The 26455-nt window shown below is 37.8% G+C and overlaps 1 protein-coding gene across 2 annotated transcripts; it reads left to right on the forward strand.

The window, feature by feature from the left end:
* Positions 1–87: 87 nt before the first annotated feature.
* Positions 88–25900, forward strand: DDX46 (DEAD-box helicase 46). Of its 2 annotated transcripts, XM_033006131.2 has the most exons (24): positions 88–194; positions 2734–2922; positions 3195–3335; positions 6303–6420; positions 7303–7468; positions 7768–7919; positions 8255–8368; positions 9997–10162; positions 10517–10637; positions 10990–11165; positions 11603–11724; positions 12558–12636; positions 14446–14528; positions 15227–15391; positions 15756–15918; positions 16889–17082; positions 17656–17793; positions 18454–18603; positions 19246–19443; positions 19990–20208; positions 22280–22424; positions 23096–23169; positions 23937–24015; positions 25614–25900. In XM_033006131.2, the coding sequence occupies exons 1-23, from the start codon at positions 178–180 to the stop codon at positions 23982–23984; spliced, it is 3138 nt and encodes a 1045-aa protein (XP_032862022.1). In that variant the 5' UTR covers positions 88–177; the 3' UTR covers positions 23985–24015; positions 25614–25900. The 2 variants fall into 2 exon arrangements, with proteins under 2 accessions (XP_032862022.1, XP_032862021.1); XM_033006130.2 differs by lacking the exon at positions 25614–25900 and having other exon boundaries at positions 23937–24422.
* Positions 25901–26455: the final 555 nt, after the last annotated feature.

The following is a 26455-nucleotide window of genomic DNA, read 5'->3' on the forward strand; positions in this document are numbered from 1 at the left end:
TGGGGCACTGCCATTTTCGGGGGCGCTGCGCCCTCCAGGCCGCCAGGGGGCGCAGCAGCCAGGCGGCGGGCAGGAAGCGGGGGGGGCGGCAACTTCCCGCCGCTCCTCTCGTCGTCCCGGGCTCTGGGGCGCGGAATGGCCGCCGCTGTTTAGCGCAGGGACCGCGCCGCCGCCGCCATGGGCCGGGAGTCCAGGTGAGGGCAGCGAGGGCACCGCCGCTGCGGTCGGCCTGGCCCCGTTCCGGCACTCGCGGCTCCCTCAGGTGGCGGCGCGATGCGGGTGGCTGCGTGAGGGGGGGAACAAAGGGCGGTGGCGGCGGGGCCTCCTGGCTGGTGGGCACGGTGAGGGCCCCGGGCCCGGCGCGGGAGCGAGGGGCTCGCTGTGAGGGTAGGACCGGGCTGGGCGGCTCTGGACTGCGGGCCGGGCTTTGGGCAAGCTCCCCTCCGTGCTCCCCGGCTCCCCTCCGCGCTGCCGCGCTCGTCCCCGCCGCCCACCCCTCGCAGCAGCCGCCGGGGGGTCGTGGCCGCGGGTCTGGGCTCGGCGCGGGGTACACACGCTTGGTTGCGGTGCTTGGCGTTGGGTCCCGAGTGCCGGGGCTAGCGGGCACGGACCCCCGAGCCTCTCCGAGCCCACCCGCCCTTCGCTGGCTTGCTTTGAAATAACGGCAACGGTACAGTTCGCCGGGAGGCTGTTTTTACCTGGATTAGACGTTTTTGCTTGTTCTTTTTAAGTTTATGCAGGATCACGTATCTTTTGTCCTCTCGCAACGGGTATAAACACCTGATAAGGTGCTGTAACTAACTCAGCAGTAATGTGATCGTGTGCTTTGTGTGTTTCGGATCAAGCCTATGCTGCCAGATGATTTGGAGCTGCTCACACATACCAGGCTTTAAACCCAACTCCCTAATTTGCAAAGTGCTGTTGTGGCATGTCTCTCTTTCCTAGTTTAATCTAACCATCAGATTTTAACACTAAAACTGTGACACAGTAGTCCCCACATGCAGTTGTCCCTACACTGTAACACCTTCCTAGATCCCTACCTGAGATTTATCTTGAGAGGCAGATGAATTGAAATTTTTAACAGCTGGCTTGGGTTCAAAATTAGTGATTCATTGAGGAGCTGGGTACTCCCATAAATATGTCTAAATTGGTTTAAAACTAGCTAGGGCAGCAGTTGTTGCCAGCAGGACACCGTTAGAGACTCGGGCTCTGCAAAATCTCCTGGGAACTGAACGTCAAACTGCTGACACTCAAGCTAGCAGGACACCCTTGCTTATCACAGTACAGCTTCTCTTCTGATAGTGACAAGTTTTTTTTATGTTTGGGTTAAAAATAATGTAAAAAGTGAGTTTAAACTTGTACTAATCTTCTGTTTTAATACCTCCAAAAAGTTTTAAAAGTGAAGAAGTAGTAAGGAGGTGAGAGTGAATGATGGGTGAGGTGGGCTGCATGTGCTGGAATTGATGTAAAGAAATGTTCATCAGGCTGGGGCTTTTGAAACCTGAAATCATGTACTCAGCTTTATTGCACACTGTAGAGGAAGACTTAAAAAAAAAAATTAGTTTTCTAAAACTAAAAGATTAGAAAGAGGGGAAGTATGGAGCAGCTCTTGTGGCATTTTGTGACTGAGATGGGAAAGAAATTAGAGCTATCGCTGACGGATGTTCTTTGCATTCAGTTGTACTGCTGATAGGCAGTATATTGATATGCTGCTACTGTACTGATTCTAAGTGTACATGGCACCTAAATATACCAAAGTGCTGAAATAATCTGTATTATTTTTAGTGCTGGTACTGTTGTAATACAGCCCTGGGTGACTGGTGGGAGGGAAAGAAGGAGGTGGGTGCTTGAGGTCTTACCTTCTCTGCTTCTTCCTGCTTCCCTAGCCTGGCTACTAGGCTTGTCTGGAGAAATGGTGTGCAGGTCCTGGGCTACAGAGGGGTGAACAAGGGAATTATTCTGGTGTAGTGACTGAAAATGAGGAGTGGGAGGAAGAGGAGATGGTCACAGTTGAGGTCCCTCTGTGACATTTACACTCAGTTGAAGAGTTTCCTAGAGAATTCCTAGCCCTACTGTCTGCCACAGTGTGGTTGGGATAACAGAGCATTAATGAGGGGAGAAAAAAAGACTCCCATCTTCATCACACACCCCTCAAGCTAACTTCTTAAAGCTTCTGTTGTGACATTTGATGATGTGGTATAATTTCTTGTGATGTGAATATCGTAACACTGACCACAGCTGTGTCACATATGCTCAGGGTTTTATGCTTATTTATTTGCAGTTTGGCAGCTTTTCCGTTGAGCAGAGGTATAATTTGCCTAGCTTACATTAAAATTTATATATTGCAAAAAAGATTTTTTAATTTGTTCAACAAATTTTGAGATGACTTCAGAGAGTCTTCGTCTTTTCCTGTGTATAATGGAAATCAGTGAATTTCTAAAAAGGAAATTGTTATTAATGTTCTAGTGTTCTCATGATGTGCTTATATAGTAGTACTCCAAAACCAAAACAAAAATATAACAAAGTAATCCCTCTAATTTCAGCATCATTAGGCATATGCGTATATTTGTTAGTTTGGCAAAAGGGTTACAAATGTTTAGAAATTTTAAAAGTCCCAAGAAATTAAGATAAGTAATTATTTTTGGCCTGTCCACCTCAATATGACAAATATCCTTTAACTGCAAATTGTTCTCACATTCATGTTCATCACGTTTTTGTGAATTTCCGATGCAGGCATTATCGGAAGCGCTCTGCGTCACGTGGGCGCTCTGGTAGCCGTTCTAGAAGTCGTTCTCCATCTGACAAAAGAGGAAAACGTGGAGAAGACAGACGCTCTAGAAGTAGAGATCGAGAACGTAGACGTGAGAGGTCACGCAGTCGGGACAAGAGAAGGTCTCGATCGCGTGACAGAAAACGTCAAAGGTATGACTTATCAGTTCCTATCAAAGCAGATAAAGATGCCTGTCATCTGAATATTGAGGACTATAATTAGTTACTTTACTGTTGTTTATGATAGATTTTACTGTGCTCAACGTTTTTCCTTGTTAAATGGTTTCTAGCTGCTACTGCTGGAGCTTGTAAGCTCTTAATGGTCTTGATGATTGTTGGATTCCCTTTACAACCTGTTCATCAACAGCAGACTAAAGTTATACTATGATCACGTGCTAAATAAATACAAATTTGTTCTGTGGCAGACGGTCAAGAAGTAGAGAAAGGGAGCGGAGCCGAGAGAGAAGAAGATCCCGGAGCCGAGAGAGGAGGCGCTCCAGAAGCAGAAGTAGAGGTAGACGGTCTCGATCCTCTAGTCCAAGCAAGAACAGGAAAACAGAAAACAGGTATCTGTGTTCTCTAATTACAATCAAAGTCATAGTGACAAAATATCATAAAACTGTTGGTAGCATGGAGGAAATCATCAGGCAGAGCTATGTAAAGCTTTGGTTTGTAGAACAAGGAGAGTATTATGTGAGTGTACTGTTACGATCTTTTCCCTTTGCTTAATGTTCTAACATAGTTTGTTGTGAGAACGTCTCTGTAAAAAAAAAAAGATCCAAGTTGTAGCAGCTAAAAAAAGCAGTTAACTTTAAAATTAAGACTGAATTTAATTCTGGAAGTTTTGTAGTGCTTCATTGTTATCTGAGGTTCCAGTATCAATAAGTAATATTTTGTGCCCCAGCATGTATGCCCAAATTAATAAAGTACAGGTACTCTCTAGCACAGGCGTTACATTGAAGTATAACTTTCTTTAAACTTGTAAGTTAGTGGAGAATAGTAAGTTTTGGTTACCAGACCTGCTCCAGTGCAGTGTTCTCAGTGATGCACTATATCATCTTTTTTCTCAGATAAAGCGCTTTATTTTTTTGGAAACATCCAGGGGTTTTAAAAAATGCAGGTGGGTAGCAGCAGAGGATCTATAAACAGCCTCATGGCTACATCTGTAACAGGAATTTCTAACCTGTTAAAAGTGCCACTGACTGTACCTGAACTCAGTGTTCACAAAAGGTGTTCTAAAGAATGTAAACCAATCGTGTTTGGAATCTGCTTTTTTAAGTTATATTCTGCTTTTTTAAGTTATATTTGTGCAGAAAAACAAAGCATATAGAGTAACACTTCAGAGAAGCTCAGGAAGTCTGCTTTGGTAAAGCCACTGCCTGTTTATCTGCTGCTTGTTGAATTCTGTGGGTGTGTTTAGTGCTGCAATCAATATGGATTTGACAAGTACTGGTCTTAGGGGTTTACAATCGAATATAAACTGTCTAGTAAATAGACTTAGTAAAGAGCTGAAGCTTAAACTCTTTTAGATGTTGACTTCAGAAATGTTTAAAGGTTTACTAGAGGTCATGTTCTTTTTAACGTATTTTAATGGAATTTTCAGATATAATTACAAACAGTATATAATCATGCTATACTGTAAAATGAGTGGGAAGTCCGTAAGTTATAACAGCAGTCTATATAAAGAATAAGCAGGTTGATGACAATCTAGAATTTGTGAGAAGCTGGAATCACAGTCTTTCGGAATAAGCGTATAGTTTGTATTAGAATAGCCCAATGAAAAAGGCTTGATGAGATTTAACTGGCTAAAGTGAATTTTACATTTATTATCATGAGTTAGTGCATGTCTGGTTTAGATGCTTTTTTTTTTCTTTGTTTTAATTGGAAGCAAGTAGGTATAAAAAAAGAATCTGTGATAAATGGGTTTTGTATTAAATGCAAGTCTGCACGTTACATTTGAGTTACGTAAGTAGCTTTTCCCAGGGTGAGGTGTTTTTCTGTCTTTCAGCCAGTACTGTATGCTCAGGGGGGATGTTCAAACTTCTATGGCAAGATGCTAGATCACTTTACCTTTCTCTAGAAATTAAACAAGAAATTTTTAGTGTCTCTTAACTGCTTTTTTCAAGGAGGTGTAAAATAAACAGCAGAACCATTGGAGTATCAATTGTAAGTGTTCTGGAAATAAAGTCTTCAACTTCCCCCCTGTGTAGAAGTGAAAAGAACAGAACCAAAAGCATGTGAACTGGTGGCTTGCAATAGATTCTACATTTCTAGTAGTTAAAGGGAATATTTCCATGGCATGGAAAGATTCTCTGGGTGGCAGTGTGCTTTGCAGCATATTTGAAAACTGTTGTGGTTTAGGCCTGATTGGCAGCCAACCACAATGCAGCAGCTCTCTCTCCCTTCCCCTCCGGCAATGAGAAGGGACAGAGAGCCAGGCTTGGGGTTCAAGATAGGACTGGGATGGGGGAAAATCCCCCTTTTATGGTCACGAGCAAAAGGCAGACTCGTTAGGGGAAGAAAAAACAAACATACATTTATTACAGACACTAACAACACATAACAGAGTAGGACAGTGAGAAGCATTGCCACATCTTGAGAACACCTTCCCCCCACCCCTCCCTTCTTCCCGGGCTCAGTTCTGCTCCCGATATCTCTACCTCCTCCCCCAGTGACGCAGGGGCAGGGAATGGGGGGTGCAGTCAGCGCTGCCACTTCCTTCATGTTCGGTGAGGGGAGTGTCCGGAACTTGTTCCTCCTGCTCCATCGTGGTCCCCCTCTCACAGGAGACAGTCCTCCACAAACTTTCTCCGACTTGAATTCCTCCCATGGGCCGCAGCGTTCCCCACACTGCTCCATCATGGGTCACTAACTTCCTCCGACTGGATTCCCTCCCACGGCTGCAGCCCTTCCCGAGCTGCTCCGGCGTGGGACTCCCCCACATGCTGCAATCCTCCCAGCACTGAATTACAGCAGCGGGGCTACCTTTTCCCATGAGACCCCGGCCTTCTTTGGGCACAGACCCTTGATCATCTGAGCAGGAGCAACAGGCCACAAATCAATGTCTGCTCCACCGTAGATCTTCATGGGTGGCAGGGGGGGGCCGCCCTGCCGTCTCACCACAGGATACAGGGGGGGTCTGTGCTCTGGCACACCTCCCCCCTCCTTTCTTCCTCCGTTCCTCCACTGACCTTGGTGTTCATGCAGCTGCAGCAACTCCTCCTCACAAGTCCCCCTGCCCATCACCACGTCCCTTCTTAAATACGTTATCGCAGAGGCACAGCCGATTGGCTCAATTTCCCAAACAGAAGTGGAGCTGACGTGGAGCTGGGGGAGCTTCGAGAAGCTTCTCCCAGGGGGCCGCCCCTATAGCCCCCTCCCCTGCCACCAAAAAACTCCACCACTCACTCAACCCAGAACAAAAACATAAACTGTAAAGGGTGTTTGTAGTTTTCGTTCTGTCTAGCACATGTGTATCCCCCACCCTGAGAAAAGCTGTAATGTTCTAAGAAATCTTTGATCTTACCTTCCAGATCAAGATCTAAAGAAAAGACAGAAGGTGTGGAAGTTTCTAAAGAAAAGAAAAAGGACAAAGAAGACAAAGAAGAAGAGAAGGATAAAGATGCTACCACAAATACTGTGGCCACTGAGGTAGAAGCTTTTAACACTTATGAATTCAAAAGATAAGAATTTAAACCAGGAATTAAGTTAGCCATAGATTACTGCATTAACAAAAGAAAATCTGTTTTTTGAGCTGGACAAAATCCCCACTGAATGAGAGAGTATTCTCTTCAGTAACACAGACTCCTGTCACGGGGTATGTTTCCAGTTCTTGGCATAAGAAACATTCTTCTCAATTCAAGGTTTCAAACTGCTTAGACTGTGAACCACAGACAAGTGTGAAGGATCTGTTATTTTTCACATATTAGGTGTCAGTAAAGGAGCTGAAAATTTTTTTGGCCTCTAGACCCAGGCAGGGATCAAAGAACGAAGGGAGAGGGAAGCTCACTTTTCCTTGTTCGTTGTCATGAAAAGGTGTGCCTAGATGAAGAATTCCCAAACTAGCAGTTTCAGCTAACTTCTAAACCAGCACATTGTCACTAACCCTCTTTTGGTAATAGTGGCCGTGCTGTCAGTGAGGGCTCTCTGGGCATAAGCCACTCACAGGTTTCTGTAGTAGAAGGACTTTTGGAAGTAGAGGGTAACACGGTAATTCTTTAGTCTGTTATGGATCAATGGCTAAAATGAGTTGAACCTCACTGGTGTGTGTTACAATACTTTTCCTAGTAAATAAAAGAAAGTTTAATTTGCTGTTATCTTAAAAATTATATACCAGCTACTATCATGAAAAGTAAAATAGTCACTGCATTTCTTACTTGAAAATGTTATCGTTAGAATTTTTCATTTACTTCTATTGTGATGTTTGTGGATGTCCAGACTTCAAGGACATGCTCACACAACAGTTACATTTATTTGAAGAAACACAGACTAAGGCCATTTATTTTCACTACTTGATTGGGTTTTTTATTATAGAATTTTGATCAGAACAAACTGGAAGAAGAAATGAGAAAACGAAAAGAAAGAGTGGAGAAATGGAGGGAAGAACAACGCAAGAAGGCTATGGAAAACATAGGAGAACTGAAAAAGGAAATTGAAGAGATGAAACAGGGGAAAAAATGGAGTTTAGAAGATGATGATGGTATTTAACTTTTTATATATAAGTTAAAATGCTTTTGTTCCTAAAGTTATTACATTAACTTTAAATCATTTAATTGCTTTTCAGAATGTGAACTATAAAATAACAAAGCCTAAATCTGGTCATGGCCTCAAATGCTTTAAAATGCAGTTGAGTTTAACAAACTGGAGAGATTTGTATGAGGCAAAATGATACAGTAATAAAATTGGACTGTAGTTATTTGGGTAGACTAATAACTAACACACACGAGCGCTTCTCTCTTTCCCTGTCTGTTATATTCCTATCTTTCTTGCATGTATTAGATGATGAAGAGGAAACTGCAGAAGGAGAAAAAGAAGGCAATGAGGTTGAAGATGAAGAGTTAGATCCTTTGGACGCGTATATGGAAGAAGTAAAAGAAGAGGTCAAGAAGTTCAATATGAGAAGTGTGAAAGGTGGAGGTGGGAGTGAAAAGGTAAAAATGCTATTAAGGTTTCTTTGTCTTTTAAAAATAGCTTTGTGTTTTAATATCAAAATGACTTTAAAAAAAAAAAAGTGGGGAAAATGCAAAAGCTCAAGAAATAAGTTAGATGCACTTAATGCCTGTTTGTATTGACTTTAATTTCTTGATGTTTGTATCAAGCTTTTTTATCAAGCATTATTCTGATAAAATTTCACTGAAGGTAGTAAAAAAAAAAACACAACAACCCAGCTTAATGCATTCAGAAGTACAAATTTTCTGTATATTTTATATGGTATGTTTTTTGTTTTCTATGAAAGTGCAGTAATTTTCCTTAACTGTTCTTGTAGAAATCTGGACCAACTGTTACCAAAGTGGTAACCGTGGTGACAACCAAAAAGGCAGCTGCAGAGTCAGAAAAGAAGAAAGGGGAGCTAATGGAAAATGACCAAGATGCAATGGAGGTAATGAAAGTGTCTTGTATTTCTACTATGAAAAGGCAGTGTGCCTCTTATAAGAGGCATGAGAACAAGGGTAGTCCTGGGATCTTTCCATCTCATAGGAGCTAAACCTTTAGTTAGTTAATTTGCAGAGCCATGGTCACAAGATGGTTGATCTTACACAATTTCTTGTTACTTGTACTGGTTCGGTTTTGTTTGGGGCTTTTTTGTTGGTTTTTTTTTTTTTTTTTTTTTTTTTTTTTAGAAATCACCATTTTAGCTTTATTGCTTAGAGGCAGTGTTATACAGATGAGAACTGTATGAGTGGATCAGGTCGTTGCTTTGTTCTTAATATGAGTGGGCTGATGTATGTCCCATGTAGCGTGTGTTCACATGTTCACGTTACTGAAATTGGGCAGGTAGTCCTGGTGATCCTGTGTGTGAATGACCCACGAGCTAGTAGAGAGCGTTTGTGTATGCAGCTGCTCAGTCTGCACATTCAGTTCCATGTATCTGATCTGAAAAAAGTGTGTTACTTTTCTGCTGAGTTTCTTTGTAAATATAAATATGTTAATTTCCAAAACACCTGAAAGTTACGGATCTCAAAACACTTCATAAATCCTAATGAGACATCTCTTTTAGCACAAATGAGAGGTAGATGTTTTTGTTTTACAGTTTAGGAAACAGTAGGAAGGAGTTTGATTCTGCCTAGGGCTATAAAATGCTATGGCAAGTCATGTTCTAGCAGACATCACCCTAAACCAAATTTATGTGCATTTTCTGTTTTACTAGCTGTAAATAACAAATGTGTTTTAGTAGGAGAAGTTGGTATAAATAGATAATTGTCAGCTGTCTTCTGTGGATGTGGGTTCAGTGAATTGGTAGATCTCCCCTTAGTCTTTAGTGTGCAATTATTTGCATGTTGAAGAGTGGCAGATGAGCATGATTACTGAATTTTAACAAAACAGTGCTCTGGGATTCTCACGGAGCCATCTTGCTCAATGATTGGACCTGAACTTACCAGAATTACTCTTTGTTCAAACTGCCTTCATAAAATGCTTTCAGGAGAACATGGAGATCTTAACGTGGTTGTGTGTGGTGCTGTAGGCCTGAATAGTTTGCTAAGGGTGTGGGTACGTTGATGTCTGGTAGGTCTCAGTGAGACAGCCTTGCCCAGGTCGTAGCGGAGGTGCCCTGCTAGCACTGTGGCTCAGCTAGATCAGGCTGAGCTCTGCGTCATTGCAGTTCCAGTGTGGTTAGTGCTTAATTAATTTAAAGCTGAGTTGGGTGCATCTGTCACAACTGGGATTTACACATCAGTGGTATGCTGGCTGGGTTTTTTTCCTTAGTATTTTCTTCTTACTATTTCTGTTGTATGGCAGTGATTATTTCTGAATGACAAGGCTGGTAGTTAGTACTCATAAAGTCATGAAAGTGCTATGGAACACAGTGAAAGTTAAAGTTTGGGAGAAACTTGAAAGAAATAGATGAAAGAACAAGTGGGGCTCTTAAACTGGTACTGGGTTTTCAGTATCTGGTCTGCTAGGGTAAGGAGTAATTTGCTTCTGAGTAAAGTTCCTATATAAATGAAAAAACAGAGCCTCTCAAAATACCATTCATACAAATTTACACACAAATTATAATCTATACAGTATTCCTCAGAAGAGGAGGAAGTTGATCTTCAGACTGCCCTGACTGGCTATCAAACCAAGCAGAGAAAGCTGCTAGAACCAGTGGATCATGGAAAGATAGAATATGAACCTTTCAGGAAAAACTTCTATGTTGAAGTACCAGAACTAGCTAAAATGACTCAAGAAGGTAAGGAACAATACATCCAGAACACCTTGGGTACTATTAAAGAAAAGAATGATGGATTTGATGTACAAAGAAATGGCAAATTCTTTTGGAATATAAAGAACATTTGGACCAACTTGGTGTAGAACACTGAATTAGATCACTATTATTCCTAACTTCATGTAATTGTTTATGAGGCTTCGATTGAAAAATTTGCCCGAGTCCTTTCTTCCTACCTCTTGTATTTATGCATAACAAGCTAAGAATGTTTTTCTGATGGTGTTAAAATTAGTATTTCACGTTCAGGGACAGATCAAGAATATTTGATGGTAGAGAAATGTCAAGTTTGACTTTGTTGCAATGCGCACTCTATTTCAGAGGTGAATGTGTACAGACTGGAGCTGGAGGGAATTACAGTCAAGGGAAAAGGCTGCCCCAAACCAATAAAAACCTGGGTACAGTGTGGTATTTCCATGAAGATTCTCACTGCCCTCAAAAAGTAAGCAAGCACTTTATGAACTATATCACGCTTGAGTTTTGCTCACTGTGTTCTATCATATGTTTATGAGAAAACCCTTTTTTTGTTGTATAATGCAACATGCCCATGTTTGTAGGTGTTACATATATAGTCATCAGAGTGTTTATCACTCAGTATTGAACTACTGTTATGAACTATTCCTTCTGCCATTTGTATCATGTTTTTGCTGCTCATTTTTATGCTATGGTTTTTGAGTGGCACTGATATGTATATGTAAATATGAATATGCATTTTTTTTTTCAGCATGACTTTGTGATTCACATCTGTCAAACCCTATTTTGTTCTTAAAATATCTTTTTTTCCTCTCTTTAAGACATGGCTATGAAAAGCCCACTCCCATTCAAACCCAGGCTATCCCAGCAATTATGAATGGGCGTGACTTGATTGGCATTGCTAAAACAGGAAGCGGAAAAACTATTGCATTTCTGTTGCCCATGTTCAGACACATTATGGATCAGAGAGCTTTAGAAGAAGGAGAAGGTCCCATAGGTACAAAGCTTTTGTTTTGGAAATTGCTTTTGAAATAAATAAAAACTCAAGCATATGCTTTAGAAGGGTCTTCAGTTCTTCTCTTGGTTATAGGAGGAATGCTTACTTACTAATGTTTGTTAGTGAGTGGCTTTTTTTTTTTTTAATTTGGTTAATGATCACCATGCTATTTAATGTTGTTTGTGATCACTGTGCCGTCTAGTGTTGTTTCAAGAGCACTTGCATGTTCTTATATCTGGGAGACCTTACTCCATTGATTTTGAAACTTTGACCAGATTTCTACCCCATCCTCATACTGTCTTCTCTTTTTCTTTAAATTACATTTTAAAAATACATATAAGTAAACTGCTGTAAACATCATTACAAAAGATTAATTTTTGTTGTATAACTAATATCTCTTATGTTACAATGTATGATGAAAATACTCTGCTTTTCAGCTGTCATTATGACACCTACTCGCGAGTTGGCTTTGCAGATTACCAAGGAGTGTAAGAAATTTTCAAAGACACTTGGGCTTCGAGTTGTCTGTGTTTATGGAGGAACAGGAATCAGTGAACAGGTACGCAGAAGACATACCTTATTTGTCAAATAACTCTCGAGCTTCCTTAGTTAATATTACTGTTGCAGTAAATTTGGTTCCTTTCTCTTTTGCATAAATCCAGTACATTTGCAGCCTTCATTATGGATTTTCTCTGTGTGAATGGTAGTAATGCAAAAGCTTAAATGTTTGCACATAACTTAGCCTTAAACGTACTGATCTTGAAAATTCTCAAGTGTGGTCCTTAAAAGTTCAGACTGTTTCTTTTTATGTATGTATTGTGCATGGCAGTAATGAAACTACTAGTGAGATGTGATAGTTTGAAAGTTACTGAGAAGCTATATTTTTGTGAGAGTTTCCCCTCAAGATAACACAAGCCAGAAAATGGTAACCTTGGTTTATTGCATTATCAACTATTGCATGTTAGAATAATTTAGAGATTAGTTTCAAGAGGTTTCCCCACTTCCCCCCTCCTCTGTGTTTATGGAAACAACAGGAGTGACCATCTGTGATGGAACATGGTTTATTTAGTATCAGTTGTCTCTGATATAACATGTGACATTTCTTATGGGCCCTTAACTGTATAGAAGTCATATTCCCATTATAAATACTTCAAGTGGTAGTGATTTAGGTTGTCAGAGGTTGCTATTTTGGAAAGCAAAGTTTTCCAAAGACTTAAAGAAATTGCTAAATAAAATCTTTAGATAAACAATTCATGTTAGTAGAACAGCTGTATTACAGCTGTATTACAATGTCTGTTGTTTTATTTTTTGCAAGGTGATGCACGTTTAAAAAAAAAAATACACAAAGCAAAAACCCACTCTAATAGTTTGTTTGCTATGTTTTAAAATCAGATAGCTGAACTCAAAAGAGGTGCTGAAATTATTGTTTGCACACCTGGGCGTATGATTGACATGTTAGCAGCTAACAATGGTGAGTAGAAAACCTTTTCCTATGGAGAAATTTTGTATTTGTTGTGTAATTCTAACAAATTCAAAAGATCATGTATTTTGATAAATGGTCTTATGGAATTTTCTTATATCTCTTCAGGCTGCACTATCTAGCTATTGAGAATATATAGCACTAATAATAGGTTTAATCATATATTGGTTTGACTTTTTGGGGGAGGACAGGATATACTACATTCTTGAAGAGTTTCTGAGAACATTTATCATTGTTAAAATGTGCTGGTCCAAATTTTTTAACCTCAAGTCATTTAGATAAAGGTGTTATAACAGTTGATTGTTTTGTTTGCCCATTGATCCTTTATTATTATTGTTAGTGTAGCTCAGCAGTTACCCTCTTTTACATAAGAGTGCCTGACTGACTCTGCTTTTATCTGTTCGTTTTAAAAAACAGACAGACAAAGAAGCCCTCCCTAAATAACCACTCAAAAGTAAAAGAACAGACCTTATATCAAATACTGAGATTGATTAAACTGAGCCACTGCAGCTTTAAGAGGTTTTGTCCTAGTGTAACCATTGCATGCTTATTAGATAAAGTTTTATTATTAAATTATTCCACATCAAAACCTCTACTAAACTGTTGACATTATTTAACTTCTGTGGAAAAAGTACCTTCAAGACATATAGAACTGGGCTTCCAAGACTTAAATCGTCAAAGGTAGGTACATTAATGCTGTTCCCAAGTAATTTTACAAAGTTATTATTTGGGGATGAAAGTGTTAAGATGTTAAATAGATACATAGATTTTAAGAAATACTTATTTTGTTCCTTAAGTATGAATTCCATATCTTAAAGAAAAAAATGCAGCGCTAAACCTCTAAAAAGTAATTTGAGGATTCAGCTACAATTTGTTGAAGCTGAAAGGACCAAATTCTACTGTAGTTTGTTAGTCACAGGTCTGAGTGATAGTTTTAGAAAAGGTGAAAAATCTGTTCCATTCTGAGAGCATTTGACAGTGTCGCTCCACAGTTGTGTGGAACTGAATGTGTTCACATGTTTATATCATTTGAGAATATGATTCTTAAATCCTTCTCATGAAAGGGAATCTCTTAGCTATTTGTTTGGGAAGGGTGCTAATTATCCTGTCCATCATAATTTCAAAATGTTCACAGATATACAACTTATTTTATTTCCAGCTGTCCCAGAGTTTGGGGTGGTTCTTAATTGTAAGATTAGTAGTGTTTACTGGGTAGGTTTTAATCTTGATATATTTGTTTTGAAAAGACCGCTTACTTTGTTTTATGCATATTATTAGCAGTTAACTAGAATTAGTATGTTTATCCTCAAATAGTTATTTCTAGCTCCAAGGAAGCATTACAGATTATATGTATAAAAGGATTTTTTCTGAGGCTGCAACAGTTAGCACTGGACTTTGCCTTCCACACATGCGCTGTAATCTCTAATATGTTTTTTTCTAGGTGGCGCTGTCAGATAATGGCTGATGTGGCTCCTTGCTTCATCTCAGTCTTAGTTTTATGATGTGTTTTGGCGAGGGCAGTTTTCTGAATTTTACAGGTTCTTCTGGCCCTATGATGGTATGCAAGAGAAGAGTTTGACAAAATAAAGGGCCTTGTGCATACTTACGCATTTCCCAGAATGTATATGTGATTAAAATGAGAACATTAAAATTCACATTTAGTGAATTTTTTTAAAAATTAATTAATGTCTTTGTTAGAAGATAGTGAGACTATATAGCATTTAAAAAAAATTATTCCTGAGGGAAACTAGATTTCCATTTGATTTTGTTTCCCATGTGTTTTTTCCTCTCCTTTCACAGGTCGGGTGACAAATCTCCGTAGAGTCACATATGTTGTACTTGATGAAGCAGATAGAATGTTTGACATGGGTTTTGAGCCTCAGGTAATTAATGACTTGAGTAATATTGCCACAACACGTTATTTTCCACTTAAAGGATTTTGCTATGCTAAATTACCTAGATTACATTACTACAGTTTAAACTAATTTTACTGTTATCCTCACATGCTTTGTTTTCAATAAATTCTTACATAGCTTAGATTTTTCCCCAATATACTATTTTTTTTTTACATGCTTGTTTTGGATACTTGTGGCTATATTGTAGCCCTATGTAATCCCTTGATGCAGATGTCATATTAGTAATTGTAGCCTGCTTATAAAGTCTTTGATGTCTCCTGGCAATATCATGCAGGAGGCAGGAACAAAATGTTGGAAATGTTGGTGACATATTACTTGCTGGCAGCTTTGGACATCCAGTAATCTTTCAGCTGTCATCAGGCTATATTGTCCTCCAAAACCACGGAAATTCCTTTATTTCATCTCTTGAGCTGTAGGTTTTCTGACGCGTATCTTAAGATTTCTGGTGGGCTGTTGTCGGGTTGCATATTGCCACTCAACTTCCTTTTGAATCCAGCGTCTTCCAACGCCCGCACATAGATCCCAAGAGGAAATCTGTAAAGAAATAAATGTTTTGTAGTCTGTGTAGTGCAGATACCACCCAACTTTAAAGATGACAGTTCTGTATGTGTATGAAGTTCAATTACAGCACTTGGGTATTAACAGGGAATATTCTTTTCAACCAGGTTATGCGCATTGTAGACAACGTCAGGCCTGATCGTCAGACTGTCATGTTCTCTGCTACTTTTCCCAGAGCTATGGAGGCATTAGCTCGGAGAATCCTGAGTAAACCTATAGAAGTGCAGGTCGGAGGCAGAAGTGTTGTCTGCTCTGATGTGGAACAACATGTTGTGAGTATCACACACCTGCCTTGCTTATCTTCTTATTTGCTTGCAAAAGATTATTTCCAGTGATACTGAATATAAACCAATATACCCACAGAGCTTTTCTTTTTAGAAGTTTAGTGACCTTACTAAACATGAACTCAGAATAAACGTAGCAACCTAATCTGCAAATGCAATGTGACTGCTTTTATAAAAAACCCCTTGGTTTTATACCACTAAGCTGAACAGCAGTTTTGCCATTAGCTGTGGAAACAGCCTGAAAAACTCATCTCCTGTTCCTGATTTTTATTTTTATGCGCCCTGAATGTGTTTAATGACTTAAGATACAATTTATACTCTTTCTGCTTTGCTTTTGAATGTCTTTTCCCAGATTGTCATAGAAGAGGAGAACAAGTTTTTGAAGTTACTGGAGTTACTGGGGCACTATCAAGAGAAAGGATCGGTTATCATATTTGTAGATAAACAAGAACACGCTGATGGGTTGTTGAAAGATTTAATGAGAGCCTCATATCCTTGCTTGTCTCTTCATGGAGGTAATCTTCAATCTCAAGGATTTATATTAAGAACTCCAAACTAGAATATTGGTATTCAGTAGTTAGAAAGAGGTTATTTAGTTCCTGTATAGTACCAATTACTATTTCTTCCTGAGCAGGTTTTGCTTTATAATTGGGAAAGATATTTTGTCTGGTAATTTGAAATAGACGTGATAGTTTTCCATAGTTACTGTTTATTGTTTCCTGTGAGATGTCATCACATGCCAAATCTTGTTTCTGTGCAACAGGGTTGTTACTGAGAGTTAACACCTCTCAGGGAATATTACTAACTACTTGCTATTGTAGAGTAGTGAATGCCATTGTGAGAGTATTATATGATATTTTTATTTGAGATTCCACAATAATAGCAGCTGTTGTTTCACTTTTCTGCCATCAAGTAGTAATATAACGGAAGTAGTTTAGTTAGCAAGAGGAGGAAATCTCTTTAGAATATTGTCCATCTCAGAGTATTTTAAAACTTTCTATATATAATGCTCTTAAAAATACAGTAACCAATAAGTACAAAACCACTGTTCATTTAGTGCAACAGTGGAAGAGGGAAAAGTATTCTCGGTCTGAGATTCCTGTTGCCTTTAGAGAACAGACAGGCCTCCATATGAGGTCTCAATTGAATATATACAGGCAAATAGAAACTCATTAAAGAAACTTTTAATGATCTTGTTATGGAAAAGCATCTCTTTGTAGTGGAAAAACTAGAAGTTTTGTTATTCTCCATAATAGACTAAGAGATTTATTATTCTGGTGAATGTATTTTGCCTTATTAGATTACTTTCTTGGTGTTTGTTAGGCTCCTTTTTGTGACGTTGAAAGTAAACACTGTGAATGTATTGAAATTTTATTTGCTTAGGCTTTCAGTTGCTTGAAGTCAGAGGGTGTTTTGACCTGTGTACAAATTCTTCTGGTTAAAAGCAGAGCATTATAATTAACTATTTTGTCTGGTTTCTTGCAGGTATTGATCAGTATGACAGGGACAGCATAATTAATGATTTCAAGAATGGAATTTGCAAACTTCTGGTGGCCACATCTGTAGCAGCAAGGGGCTTGGATGTAAAACAATTGATGCTGGTGGTCAATTATAGCTGTCCCAACCATTATGAAGATTATGTGCACCGAGCAGGCAGAACTGGACGAGCTGGCAATAAAGTATGTGTAATCAGTTGTCTATTTCAGTTATTACTGATAATGTTTCCTTACTTTATTGCTGATCAAGGTGTTCCCAAGGGATAGCTACAGAGGGAGTGGTTTATGTTATTGATGGGAAGAGGGTTTTCCTTTAGAGTGCATCTAAGGTTTTTGAGTGTTCATGTGTAAAACATATTCTGACTTTTAGCATTATGAAAGTTGGAACTTACGTGTTCTTCTGATATATGAATGTTCTTTTAAACCCCATTTGTGGCTGAAAGTTTGGGTGTTTTTCACTGTTGGAAACATGTCCTACTAAATTTATATGATTTTGTTTTCCAAAACTTTAACTATGACAAGATTGAAAGGAAAGACTTGAGTTTCTATCATCTCTGGTTGATTACCACTGTATCAGCTTCCTGGGAAATCGCATTATTTGTTCTACATTCCCACTAAAAAAAGTTTATGCATGAATAGCATGATTACTTTTATTGACCAGAACAACAGCATTTGTGCCAGGGTGCTTCAATAAATTTAGAGATAAAGTGTCTTTAGAGATTTTTCTTTATTATCTTCTAAATTAATTTTGACCAGGGGTATGCGTATACATTCATTACTGAGGATCAGGCACGGTATGCTGGTGATATCATTAAGGCTTTGGAATTGTCTGGGAATCCAATTCCTACTGATTTGGAGAAGCTCTGGGCTGACTTCAAAGACCAACAGAAGGCTGTAAGTAATTCTTTCTTCTGTAGTGGGCTTTAGTCTGGGTTTAATGCGTATGCACGGGGGTCCAGTTGTGCTGTATACATACATGAGTCATCTTACTGGCTTCATTGGAACACATATGTATGCTTAGGTAAGTATGTAAGTGTTTTCAAGATTGGGATCTTGAATGTCATTTACAGGACTGTTCTTGAGAATTTAAATATTGCCATCTGGTATGTGATAGAGAAACGTCTGCTGTGTAAGGGGCACTTTGGCTTTTATCAAAATTCACATAAAAGATAAGTTCTTTCACAGAATTTGTATTATTATTTCTAGATCTCTCGCCATCAGAGGATCTTGTTCATGCTGAGAAGAGTGACTTCGGAGTTTTTCCGATATAAAAACTGGAGGATTTTTTTTACTGCATTTGAAAAGCATTTAAAATGTATACCTACAGAAAATCCCAATAGTGTATTGTTTCTGTCTGCTGAATTAACTTAGCTTTTTTATTACACCTCATTGTAAAATACAGTCTTTAAATTGAAGAGCTTTCTAAATGTGCTAGGGTTTGCTTTTTAAGCTACACAACTTCAAAATTATTTGTGTAATTTGATAGTTACTTTATGACTTTTGGAACTGGAATTTTAAACTTCTAAGTATGAAAATATGTGGTTTTGTTTTCAGGAGGGAAAGTTGATTAAAAAAAGCAGTGGATTCTCCGGCAAAGGTTTTAAATTTGATGAAACAGAACAGGCTTTGGCTAATGAAAGAAAGAAGCTACAAAAAGCAGCTCTTGGCTTGCAAGACTCAGATGATGAAGATACAGCTGTTGATGTAAGCACGTGAAAATAAGATTTAAATTGTTTAAGGATTTCCAATATATTTGGGTTTTCCCCAGTAGGTTACATAACATGTTGCAGAATGCATGGATTTTTGTTACTCCATGTCCTACACTACTGACTTAATTAGTTAAATTCCATGAGTGGATCTGTATGTATTCGTCGATATAAAAAAATACATAGATGTGAAGATCAAGATCTTATGAAGATCTTGAAATCCTCTTTCTGACTTACTGGTATTTTATACTTAATGTATGTAGTTATGTAAATATCACAGAAAATCGTTTCTCTAATATTAATCTTGCATAAATGAAATAGAATGATTGTCCTTAATTACAAACATTTTTTTACTTGCAGTGTTTTACAGAAATCCATAGTAGCCTTTTCAATTTCTAAATCCTTATTAGATTACTTTCTTAGTGTTTGTTAGGCTCCTTTTTGTGACCTTGAAAGTAAACACTGTGTTCAAACTTTTTCCTGATCCTTTTGTTCAGATGTAGTTCTGGGCAGGTTTCTACCATTTATATGAGATTTATTTATTTAAAAGCATGTAAACTAAATGCACAGTAGTGTTTTGTTTCTTGATGATAAGATTATCTAACGGTAAATGCAGTGATCTAATTGTTATTTTCTTTAGATCGATGAACAAATTGAAAGCATGTTCAATTCAAAGAAAAGAGTAAAGGACATGGCAGCACCAGGAACATCAAGTGCTCCTACACCATCAGCTGGGAATGCAGAAAAATTGGAAATTGCGAAAAGATTGGCTTTGAGAATCAATGCCCAGAAGAATCTTGGAGCAGAGGCACAAGTATTGGTCCCCTTCCATTTTAAGGTCAGACTCTTTACAGAGCAATTTTTGTCTTTTTTCTTTTTTTTTTTCTTTTTTTTTTTTTTTTAAATGTTCAATTCTTTGTTCTGTGTCTGCCTATTCATTTGTGCTGGACTAACTCAGTTATAAGTTACAGGATTTGTAATTGAGCTAATACAGTAGTAAGATTTAATACAAAACGGGAAATTCTTTGTCTACTCTGGCAAAGAGTTAATTCATTAGTGATAAAATTACACAACTAGGTTTTGTCTGCTTAAGCAGAGTTGCAAAACATCTTTTTCTGCTGAAGCATGTGATAAACAGTCCTTTTAGATTTAGGCTAATACGATGTAGAATGTTCAAAGGTATTTTGAGCTGAAGATACAAAAGACCAGTAAGATCTTTTCTCTGCAGGTGTGAAGGGAGGTATTGAGAGGAAGGAAAGAGGAGAAAGTTTGGAGAATGTATTTGTTATGTGGACAATTATATTTCATAGAAAGCTTTAATGAAACTCTCGTCGATTTATATAGGACTCCTTTTGATTCTCAACACAGACCTGTTTTTTTACAGGATGTGATGCAGCAGGCTACAAATGCTATCCTAAGAGGAGGCACAATTCAAGCTCCTACCGTATCTGCCAAGACCATTGCAGAGCAACTGGCTGAGAAAATCAACGCTAAGCTCAATTATGTACCCATAGAGAAGCAGGAGGAAGAGAAACAGGATGGAGGACAAAATGAATCCTTTAAGAGATATGAAGAAGAATTAGAGATCAATGACTTCCCACAGGCAAGTAATCATTGTGCTATAATCAAGTGTAAATGATCATTATTTAACAAAGGCTATCTTCATAGCTCAGGCTATGCTTATACCAATAAAATATTTTGTGTCTCTTATCATACCGAACTGAAAATACTACATTATCTGTGATTCTCATCTTACAGGTACACAATGCTTTGGGCATACTCCAGAGAATATTGACAAAACAAACATTCTTTATCATACAAAAATCTTTTCACCCTCTGCTGCTGACTTCTCTTGTATCCAGATCTTTGACACTGGCATTTTATTTCAGAGGCCACGTTGCTATGACTGATACTGCTCTTCGCTTTTTTTATTACTTGGAGTATTTTTGTCATTCAGAATACTGATGCTGTAGTCTACCTCATCTGCTATTTTGAAGATGTATATTCCACAGTATCAAGCACAAATTCCTTGTATTTATCCTTGAGGTTCTGTTCAGGTTTGCCTTATTTTATCAAATTGTTTTGTTATTAGTTTGTTACCATTCCCTCTCAGAAATCCTCTTAATTCTTACCCTGAGCGATTTCTCATTCATAGAACATTTTCTAAATTTTATAAATTTGCTAAGGATCCTTCTAACCCTTTAAGGATACACTTGCTGGGTACAGAACATTGCCTGCTTATAAGGGCTAGACAAGTAACTGTTCCATTGTCTGCATGTGTGCCTGCATATAAATAAATTGTAGATATTTAGATTTTTTTTTTTTTTAGAGCTGCACTAGAAGAAATATAGCTCTCTTCCGATCCTCTTTTTGTTCTTCAATATTTTGTCATAACTTTTCTGAAACACTGATGTGTATATGGCATTTCATCAGTGAGAATCATCACTGCTCGTTTATGTTCTTGGAAAATCTCTACAAGGGAGAGGGACTCATCTTGTGCTGTATACATGTATAATACTGAACAGAGTATAGATCTGAGGTGACGGAGATAAAGTAAAGATAAAATGGTCACCTAAAGCAATAACGACAGCTGACTGTAAGCTGTTTTTTATAGAAGCACTACACAACCATTCCATACCATCACTTGTAACATAGCGTAGAGTAGCCTTCCTGATTATGGGTGCAGTCATTTCTGAGAGTCATATTAATGCTGATAAGGTACCTCTTGTAGAGAGGACATGTAACAGTCAGAGTTTTGATTCAGGGCCATACGACTTGCCTTTAGAGGCTCCATGCCAAAGCTGGCTTTCGGAAAAGCAGTGGTTTAAGGTAGGATACACAGTATGTTTGCTCAACCTACCAGAACTGAGAAACCAGATGGGCTCTGGAGAGGATTGTTCTTCCTGTCAGAACAGCTTAGCCTTCACACCAAGGCAGTGTGAGCTTCCCCAGTCTTGTCCTGAGTCCTCTGACTTTGAATGCCAGAGCTCACCGTGACAAAAAAATTGTCTCAATCTACAAGTAACTTCCACCAATCTACTAGGTACTTTATAGTAATTTCATTGACTAGGTGAATGGGTTGCATTTATCATAATGAAGTACTTTTGAGGCTACTGTAGAGATTTGGGACAATTTTTACAGTGTTCTGAAAAACAACTGTCAGTGTTTATTTCTTAGGCTTTATTTATGGAGATTTTAAGGTTTACTTATTTTTGTCTTTAACCAATTAAGTGTGTAGAAGTAAATAGCATCTATTTTGTTAAAGGGAAGTACTTGCACCTGTTGACAGTATATGTTTGCCCTTGAAGTCTATTCCTGTACAAAAAGTGCTAATTAATATACTAGATTGATGCTTCGAGAAATCACAAGAAAAAATTACAAGTTTTAAACTTCCATTGTAGCAAAATGGAAGGTCTTTACAGTTCTTGCTTCAACAGTACTATGCATCCCTTCTCTTTTCTCCTTTCATAACTTTATCTTGCTGACACAAGAGGCAGATTTTTTTAAATATACTTGCATAAAAATGACTGGCTAGAATGTCAATCTACATTTTTAAAGTAGAATGTCATGAGTGATTTTCACAGCTCTTGTCTAAGATGTCAACTTACTGTTGGTTCGCCATTTTGTGTGATGCCTTTCTCCTTGTTGATCCTCACATATCCTTTACCTTGCAGACTGCCAGATGGAAAGTTACCTCCAAAGAAGCACTACAGAGAATCAGTGAATATTCTGAAGCTGCTATTACAATCAGAGGAACTTATTTCCCTCCAGGCAAAGAACCCAAAGAAGGAGAACGAAAGATTTATTTGGCTATAGAAAGTAAGTGTTCTTTTTATAAATGTTTGAATTAAAGGTATGAGTTGAGTTTTGTGATTAGACATGGAATCTCTGTAGTCATAGTGTTTAGATACTCAGTTATAGACCCACTGCAGTTACTTTACAGTTGCTAAAGAAACACTCATTTGTCTTGATACACACTTTGTAGAGTGATCCATGGGGATCACAGAGATGCTTCTCCTCGGAAGACTGACCTGCCACAGAACAACATGTATGGAATCAGTTTGGAGGAGAGGGAAAGAAAATATTAAAAAAAAAAAATCAGAATGAGCACAAAAATATCTGTGCCAGTGGGAAATAAGGAAGAAAATTGAATTACGTGGGTTTTGGCTGTTAAAGGTCTAAGAAATCACATCAACTACTACAAGAAAAACTTTGCAAATCTCATGATGGTTGAGTAGAGTTTTTCTCAAAGAAACCTCTAATCCTAGGTATTTCTGAATAGTCTGATTTATGACTGTCTCTTAAATATTTTCCGTAAAACAAAATGCAGTCTACCTGTGGTAGTCTATACAATACTAGAGTGTTCTTCAGCATATAGTTGAGGATATTGAGCAAGTCTTACAGTGTTTCTGAAAATAGCCAGCAGTGTTTATTCTGTAGGCTTCCCATACAGAAAATGTTTTAAGATGGTAATATTTTTTTGTCTTCAGGTGCCAATGAACTGGCTGTACAGAAAGCAAAGGCAGAAATCACACGACTTATAAAAGAGGAGCTCATCAGATTGGTGAGTGAAATATCCAGAATGCAGAGGGAAAGTGCCTTAATTTATGCTTTATGAGGTTGATTTCTACAAATGTTGACAGTCTGGCACACGTTTTTATTAGTATCAGGGAATGGGACCTATAGATCTCAAAAATGGTTTCATTGAGCAGCCTAGAAAATATATGAGACTCTTCAGTCAGCCAGACATACAGCTATTATCCAGCCAGCAGATGGAGATAACACATTAACAGAGCTTTTTGAATGAAGACCCCTTAAAGAGTTAGATCCCAATAAATTTCCTAATTTCAGCACCACCAGGCAGGAGAGAGGAAAATTATTCTCCTCATTTTAATACTTTATATGTGTTGAAAGATTTGCTTTGCTGTAGTTTTACAGCATACCCAGTTAATAATCAGCTGTGTTCAACATACTCCTTTTTCAAATAAGGTATTGTCTTGAGAAATCGTATTTTGAGTTCTGTGGTTGAAGAAGCCTCGGCTTTCACTAGAATAACCTTCAGTGACACTACGTTAGAATTGACAGTGTTTGGCTTTTTCTCTTGTCTTTCAAATCAGCAGCCAATTCCAGTGGTGCTGCTGAGCCACTATTGATAGCTTTGTTTCTTTTTCAAAATTGTTGACCTTCCCATAAAAATGTTTTCCAGAGGAAGGAGATTGCTAAGGAACTGCTTATTTACATGTAACGTGGATTTATTGTTAGTGGGGTTTTATTGGAATTCATTTATCCATTTTCACTTTTAACTGTGATTATGCTTTCCTTTATTTGCAGCAAAATTCTTACCAACCAACCAACAAAGGAAGATACAAAGTTCTATGAGTATTTGGAATTATCTGTCTGCCAGTGGCTGGTGCGTGAAACTTTGTGGCTTCTGTTGTTTTTGCTGTTTACACTGCTTATTGTAAATTAAGAATTTTTTATTTTGTCTTGCAAACATTTTTTAACAGAAAATTGATACTTGCTGAAACATCTTAATTCTCCCCACTAAAGTTATCAGTCTTAAAGCAGAGCAGTTTTGGCAGAGCATGATTTAATTTCAAAGTGCATTTTATATACTTTTCATCATAAAGAATATAAAATAAAACAGATTTTAATTTTTCTGACAGACTATACTGTTAAGTAAATTAAACAATGTTGGGATTTGTGTTGGAAATTGTTAGAATGTACCTGCTTCATATTGTGGGGATGGTTCATGCCATATCAGTTTATACTGGAAAAATGATAAAACACCAGAATAAAAGCAGGATTTTCTCCTGATCCATAGCATCTCTCTGGCTGGTTCCACACACATTCGTTCCCTGTACAAATGCCCGCCTAAGGTCAGAGAGTCTTGCAGTGATCAGAGTAGAGAATTTTATCCAGAAATACTTGAGGTCTAGTTTTAAGATCTTCTTATCCTTTCCACATCCCATTTTGTCTTTATCATCCAGGTAATAGAATAACTCTTTGGGTTTTTTGTAAAGTGAAATGTTTTGTAGTATGAAAATAGTTTCCTGTTTTTTTCTAAACATCAGAATTTTAGGATTTGATTTTTTTTCCTCATTCTCTGACATAAGAATGAAAGCCTGTTTAGTTTAAAAATAAATTCTCAGAAAAAGAGAGAAACCTCTTTTGTAAAGAAATATGACTTTGTCACTTTTTTATAGTGTTCTTATATATACATTTAATGTGATTTTCCCCCCAGGGTTGTCGTCTTTATTACTGTTAGGACGTGGCTTTAAGTAAAAATGAATAATGATATTTATAAGTGAATTCCACAAATATTGAATATCATTGCAGTCAGTAAGCTATTGGGACAGGCAAGACCTTTCTTTTTGAGGTCTCATCCCCATAACCATTAGTATTCATGATGGACACTTACTACTCTTAAGCATTTAACTTTTCTGGCTACTTATCTGGAGCCTAAGCAGTAGCAATTTGAATTGTCTCATTCTAGCAGCTGCAAGACTTTCAAGGTGATGACTTTCAAAAGGACTTTTGTAGAAAGCTTTTCTTACCTGACACACTGAGAAGAAATGTGTCATTTTAAAACAGCTGTGTATATACTGCTTTAACCCTGGTGAAGACAAATCACACAATCTGCATCATGGCTGTATAAATTCACTTTTATTTCCCAATTTCAGGTAATTTAAATGACTATTTCTCTTTGCATACAACTATATTACTCTAATGTCAATGTACCTTATTTGCAATACAGGAAAGGAAAGTAATTATACCAACTGAACAGTATACATTTAGGATAAGAACAGCCAGTACTTGCCAATATTAATACACTGAGTAGAACAAAGAGAAGGAGCACACACAGTAACACTTCTCAAAATTTAAAACACAAATCTCAAACTAAAGCCGTACTACTCCCATTAAATACATCTGGTTTCCTTCCGTTAGGAACTGGGTTTTGGTATGTTTCATACAACTTGTTTGTTGAATTGTTTAACTTTTTGACAGTGTCCCCCCAAGAAGAGTGACAGATTTTGGTGTATTTAATGAAGAGCACTTTCAAGTTTGGACAGCCTGACACTTCTTTAAAAATCTTGTTTCAAAATGTTCATATATATATATTGGTATCTCCTAAAAAAGGCATGATGGAAACATTTTTGTGACTTCCAGCTTTGCACTGTTGGATTTCAGAGATGCAACAATGTATAATCTTTAACTTCCTGGGGTTTTTAAATGCAATGTCAATATTCCTATGTTTTTTAAATTCCAGCAAAAATAAAAATAATTTCAATGTATATTTTTCAGAAACTGTCTTTCTGAATAGCTCATCTGTTTTCTTCACTTAATTGCTTCTGTGGTTTTTTTTTCCTGTGACAGTAACCTCATACTTTTTGAAGTAGCGTGATGTGTACAGTAACTAGTGCTTGTGTTTATCTGCTTGAAATGCAATGAGATGCAGCTCAGACTCAGTTAAGAAAGTCACAGTGAAAGTGTTTGGATACATGAAAACAGGAATGAACTGCATATAAGCCAGAGGAGAAGAAACTCTCAAATAAACAAACACACAAGTTAAAAATAGTGAAAACAAGATGAGAAGTTTGGAGAAAACACAATTAAGTACTGAAAAATGTTATATTTAGTTCTGTCCAAGTGTGTCCATGGATATAGACAAGATCTTTATAAACATCACAGTTTGGCTGCTTTCCAGGGAATCTGCCCTGGACAGATTCCTGTCACTAGTTGTTGGAAGAGCATAGGGATGCTGTATATCTTTTTTTTTTAATACACATAAGCAGAGCTTGTTCTGTTATCTCTCCAAGGTGATAGGCTACCACCTTTCTAGGTTGCCT

Source organism: Tyto alba, unplaced genomic scaffold, assembly GCF_018691265.1.
Source record: "Tyto alba isolate M040663 unplaced genomic scaffold, T.alba_DEE_v4.0 Super-Scaffold_17, whole genome shotgun sequence".
Classification (NCBI taxonomy): Eukaryota; Metazoa; Chordata; class Aves; order Strigiformes; family Tytonidae; genus Tyto; species Tyto alba.

What these genes read in the sequence shown, in the direction of transcription:
- DDX46 (XM_033006131.2), top strand. An exon ending in AACAGGAAAACAGAAAACAG is followed by an intron (nt 3,336 to 6,302) that starts GTATCTGTGTTC and finishes CTTACCTTCCAG; the next exon opens with ATCAAGATCTAAAGAAAAGA. An exon ending in ATGACCAAGATGCAATGGAG is followed by an intron (nt 8,369 to 9,996) that starts GTAATGAAAGTG and finishes TAATCTATACAG; the next exon opens with TATTCCTCAGAAGAGGAGGA.